Source organism: Penaeus chinensis, chromosome 21, assembly GCF_019202785.1.
Source record: "Penaeus chinensis breed Huanghai No. 1 chromosome 21, ASM1920278v2, whole genome shotgun sequence".
NCBI classification, from domain to species: domain Eukaryota; kingdom Metazoa; phylum Arthropoda; class Malacostraca; order Decapoda; family Penaeidae; genus Penaeus; species Penaeus chinensis.
The window spans coordinates 444,171-449,170 of NC_061839.1; the positions used below are offsets into that span (position 1 = coordinate 444,171).

The window sequence follows — 5,000 nt, forward strand, 5'->3', positions numbered from 1 at the left end:
AAAAAGAAACAAAAAAAAAACAAGTTAAAAAAAAAAAAAAAAAAAAAAACCACCAAAAGTATGTATAAACCTTGCCAGCTCGTAACTCTGAGAGACTTGTGGGCGAGCGAGTACATAAATCCTAAGGTGCTGGATTTAGGCTGTAGAAAGTTTTATTTCACACATAACGTATGCTAAGATCCCTGCCGTAAATCGCCCCCGCGTGGTCTCGACAAGTGCTTCGTCATCGGGTCAGTCCTGTCGGCGACATTCTCGAGTGGGTCAGTGTTTGGGGTTGACGGCTGGTCAGGTTTCGCGGCGATATGTTATCTGGGATTGAGATTATGTGTGTATGTGTATCTATCTATCTATCTATCTGTCTATCTATCTATCTATCTATCTATCTATCTATATATATATGTATATGTATATGTATATATTTTTTTTTTCTTCTTCTTTTTCTTCTTTCTTTATAGGATGGATTAGAAATTGATGTTTAGCTATATCTTCTTTCCACTCTTTCTCTGTTTGTCTGTCTGCTTCTCTTTCTCTCTCTCTTCCTCCTTTTCTCCCTTCCTCTCCCTCCCTCCCTCCCTCCCTCTTCCTCTCCATTTCTTTCTGCCTCCCTCACTCTCCCTCCCCCTCTCCCTCCTTTTCTATCTGCCTCTCTCCCTCTGCCTCCCTGTCTCTCCTTCTCTCTCTCCATCTCCCTCCTTTTTCCTCTCCCTCTCCCTCTCCCTCTCCCTCCTTTTACCTTTCCCTCTCTCACTCCTTTTCTCTCTCCTTCTCCCTCTCTCCCTCTTCCTCTCCCTCCCTCTCCCTCTTTTTCTCCCTCTCCCTCTCCATCTGCCTCCCTCTCCTTCTCCCTCTCTCTCTCCCTCTCCCTCTCCTTCTCCCCCCCCTCTCTCGATCCTTCTCCCTCTCTCCCTCTCCCTCTCACTCTCCTTCTCCCCCCCTCTCTCTCTCCTTCTCCCTCTCTCCCTCTCCCTCTCACTCTCCTTCTCCCTCTCTCCCTCCCTCTCCCTCTCCTTATCCCTCCTCCTATTTATACATTATCAGAATTAGAGGCTGATCTTGCTGCCATCCTGTGACATTTTGACATCTTAAGTAACCTTTAGTCACGTCTAATTCTCTCTAAATATTGTTGGGAATCTTCCGTTTCTCTCATTTTAACACCTCTAGAAATAGTCGATCTGGTGTGATGGCTTATTCTGAGATAAAGTATTGAAGTTTCCTTTAATCATTATCATATGCTATTATTATTATTATTATTATTATTATTATTATTATTATTATTATTATCATTATTATTATGTGTGTGTGTGTTTGTGTGTGTGTGTCTATATGTATTTATATATATGTATATATATGTGTATATAGAAGCACAATAAAAAAAAAAATAAAAACAATAAAAAAAGAAAGAGAAAAAAGGAAAACGAACCAAGAGAAAAATGGAAGGAAAATGAAAGGAGGTAACTTCAGGAATCACACCTTTTATATATATTCCTATCACTTTGATGTACTGCGTTCCATCTCTCTCCTCTTCTCTCTTATCGTAAATTCGCTTCGTCTTTTTCCCAATATCATCCCGTGAGTGAAATTACAGGGCGAAAGAAGGAGAGGAGGAAAGGGAGAAGAATCTGTCTGTCTGTCGGTATTTTTTGTCTGTTTACCTGTCTGTTTATCTGTTTGTATGTCTGTCTGTTTGTCTTTTTGTCTGTCTGTCTGTGTCTCTATCTATCTATCTATTTGCTTGTCTGTCTCATTATCTATTTATGAGTCTATCTATCTATCTGTCTGTCTCTTTGTCTATCTACGAGTTTATCTATCTTTGTACCTGTCTATCTATCTGTCTATATATTGTACCGAAATATGAAGTAATGGTGATGTGATAATAAGGATAGTGGCAATGAAGATAATGTTAATGTCAATCGTAAACTATTATTCAATTATAGTAGTAACAGTAATAATAATAATAGTGATAATAAAGACCGATGATAAAATAAAATGTCAATTCGGTAAAATATAAACAACAGCTAATGATAATGATAATGATAAAGTCAGTGATAATGATAATAATCGTAATATTAATAATAATGATAATAATAATAATAATAATGATAATAATAATAATAATGATAATAATAATGATGATAACAACAATAAGAATAAGATACTGAAGGCCAATATTAATGATTATATTGCCTCTGTTTATATCATTATCATTAGTATTGATAGAAAACGAGAGTAAGAAAGAGATAACAATTTCCGAGTCTCAAAGGACAGGAAACGAAGAATTATCAGGCGGAAAGGGCATAAACTCTACGCATGTTCCCGCCCCATTTCACAATCTCTTTGTTTACCCGGGCTCTGTCCTTTCTCATATTTTTTTTTGTGTGTGGGGGAGGGGGGTGATTTTTTTTAGATTTTTTTATTGATCGTTCTTTTTGTTGTCGTTGTTAGTGAGGTTAGTATGTTGATATCCATTTATTTAAGAAGTTGTGTAGATATGTCTTTGTAGAGTAAATGGGGTATATTATTCTCAAAATACGAACAATCGTCAAGGTTTGTAAGATTTTTTTTTTTTCTTAGCAACAGATATTTCATGTCTCTCTCTCTCTCTCTCTCTCTCTCTCTCTCACTCTCTCTCTCTCTCTCTCTCTCTCTCTCTCTCTCTCTCTCTCTCTCTCTCTCTCTCTCTCTCTCTCTCTCTCTCTTCCTCTCTCTCTCTCTCTCTCTCTCTCTCTCTCTCTCTCTCTCTCTCTCTCTCTTTCTCTTTCTCTTTCTCTCTCCGTCTTGCTCTATATTTCTATCTCTCTTTTTGTCTCTCTCTCTCTATCTCTCTCTCTCTCTCTCTCTCTCTCTCTCTCTCTCTCTCTCTCTCTCTCTCTCTCTCTCTCTCTCTCTCTCTCTCTCTCTCTCTCTCTCTCTCTCTCTCTCTCTCTCTCTCTCACTCTCTCTCTCTCTCTCTCTCTCTCTCTCTCTCTCTCTCTCTCTCTCTCTCTCTCTCTCTCTCTCTCTCTATCTCTCTCTCTCCTCTCTCTCTCTCTCTCTCTCTCTCTCTCTCTCTCTCTCTCTCTCTCTCTCTCTCTCTCTCTCTCTCTCTCTTTCTCTTTCTCTCTCCGTCTTGCTCTATATTTCTATCTCTCTTTTTGTCTCTCTCTCTCTCTCTCTCTCTCTCTCTCTCTCTCTCCCTCCCTCTCTCTCTCTCTCTCTCTCTCTCTCTCTCTCTCTCTCTCTCTCTCTCTCTCTCTCTCTCTCTCTCCCTCCCTCTCTCTCTCTCTCTCTCTCTCTCTCTCTCTCTCTCTCTCTCTCTCTCTCTCTCTCTCTCCGCGTGCAAATTTGCAACCGTGCAATCTCGGTGACAAGAACTGCTTACATGAAGCTAGCGAGTTGAAGATTAATTAACCCAGAGGAACGTTGGTTGGTCACGTCCCTTATGAATATACACAAACTGTTGTTGTTGTTGTTGTTGTTTTTATTTGTTGTTGTTTATTTGATGTTGTTTTATTTGTTGCTGTCTTGTTGTTGTTGTTGTTTTTTGCTGTTGTTGTCTTGCTTTTTTCAACTCGACTCTGGAGATATTCACATTATTCATAAACTTTTTGTTGTTGTTGCTATTGGTCTTTTGCAACATTTTTTTTTTGTTAGCAGTGAGGGTGGGATAAGTATCGTTGCAAGCATAAAAGGTTTTTTGTACGCTATGAGTGATTCAATACCTACTTTTATACACTTATTCTTAGCTGTAGTCCCTTTGTGTGTGGGTAGGTAGCTTGGTGTCTCTGTTGCGGTTCGTTGCAAACAAGGCTAGTGCAATTCTCTGCAAGAACTGTGACTGTGTTGCAAGCTTGTTTCAAAGACGATTCATAGATTTAACAAAAATGATAAATGAAAATGATACGAAAAAACAACACCTTATAAATAAATTGATAATACATGTAAATAAGAATACATAAAGAATGAATAGAGAAACAATTATTAAAAAAAAAAAAAAGAACACAACACATCGAATCACAACGAAACAGATATCAAAATCCCATATCTCTCCCCCCTTCGAAAAATTTCCCCTGAAATCCATCCACAAATCCATTGATTAAAATCCTCCTCTCCCCCCTCTCCTCTCCCTCCTGTTCTCCCTTTCTTTCCCCCTCTCTCACCTTTCCCCCTTTTTCCTCTCTCCCTCTCCCTCTTCCTCTCTCCCCTCCTCTTTTCCCTCTGTTTCTCCCAAATCCTTCCTCTTCTCCCTTTTCTCTTCTCTCTCTCTCTCCCTTTTTCCCTCTCCCCTCTTCCCTTTTTCTTCCCCCCTCCTCATCTCTCTCTCCCCTCCCTTTTTCCCCTCTCCACTCTCCCCTACCCCTCTCCCCCCTTCCCTTTTCCCTCTCTCTCTCTCCCTCCCTCTCTCCTTCCTTCTCCCCTCTCCCTCCCCCTTTTCCCCTCCCTCTCCTCCTTTCCCCTTTTTCTCCATCCCCCCTTTTCCCTCTCCCTCTCCTTCCTTCTCCCTTCTCCCTCCCACTTTTCCCCTCCCTCTCCTCCTTTTCCCTTTTTCCCTCTCTCTCCCTTCCTCTCTCCTTCCTTCTCCCATCTCCCTCCCCCTATTCCCTTCTCCCTCTCCTCCTTTTCCCCTTTTCCCTCTCCCTCTCCCCCTATGTCTCCATCCTCCCCCCTCCAGCGGGCCTGTGCTGTGAGCGAGACGACCCCTCTCGCCCGTCGGCCTCTGGGCTCGAGGGACAGCCTCTCACAACACGCCGGAGAACGAGCTCGCTGCCCCTTGGGAATGAAGGGAAAGCGGGCAAGGGAAAGCGAGAGCACCTTGCATGGGTGGTGCTGTTTTTATTTATTTATTTATTTATTTATTTATTTACTTGTTTGATTTTACGTGCTCTGGTTGGATGGTGGGATGTGTGTGTGTGTGTGTGTGTGTGTGTGTGTGTGTGTGTGTGTGTGTGTGTGTGTGTGTGTGTGTGTGTCTATCTATCTGTGTATCTTTCTATCTCTCTATCTGTTTATCTATCTCTCCATAA

General features: G+C 41.3%; 1 protein-coding gene across 1 annotated transcript in view; it reads left to right on the plus strand.

The window, feature by feature from the left end:
• The window catches only part of LOC125036764 (mucin-5AC-like), a 26,464-nt gene that overhangs the window by 1,898 nt on the left and 19,566 nt on the right, over positions 1 to 5,000 (plus strand). The window contains 1 exon segment of the mRNA XM_047629642.1: positions 4,649 to 4,797. Within this exon segment, the coding sequence (XP_047485598.1) occupies positions 4,649 to 4,797 (149 nt within the window).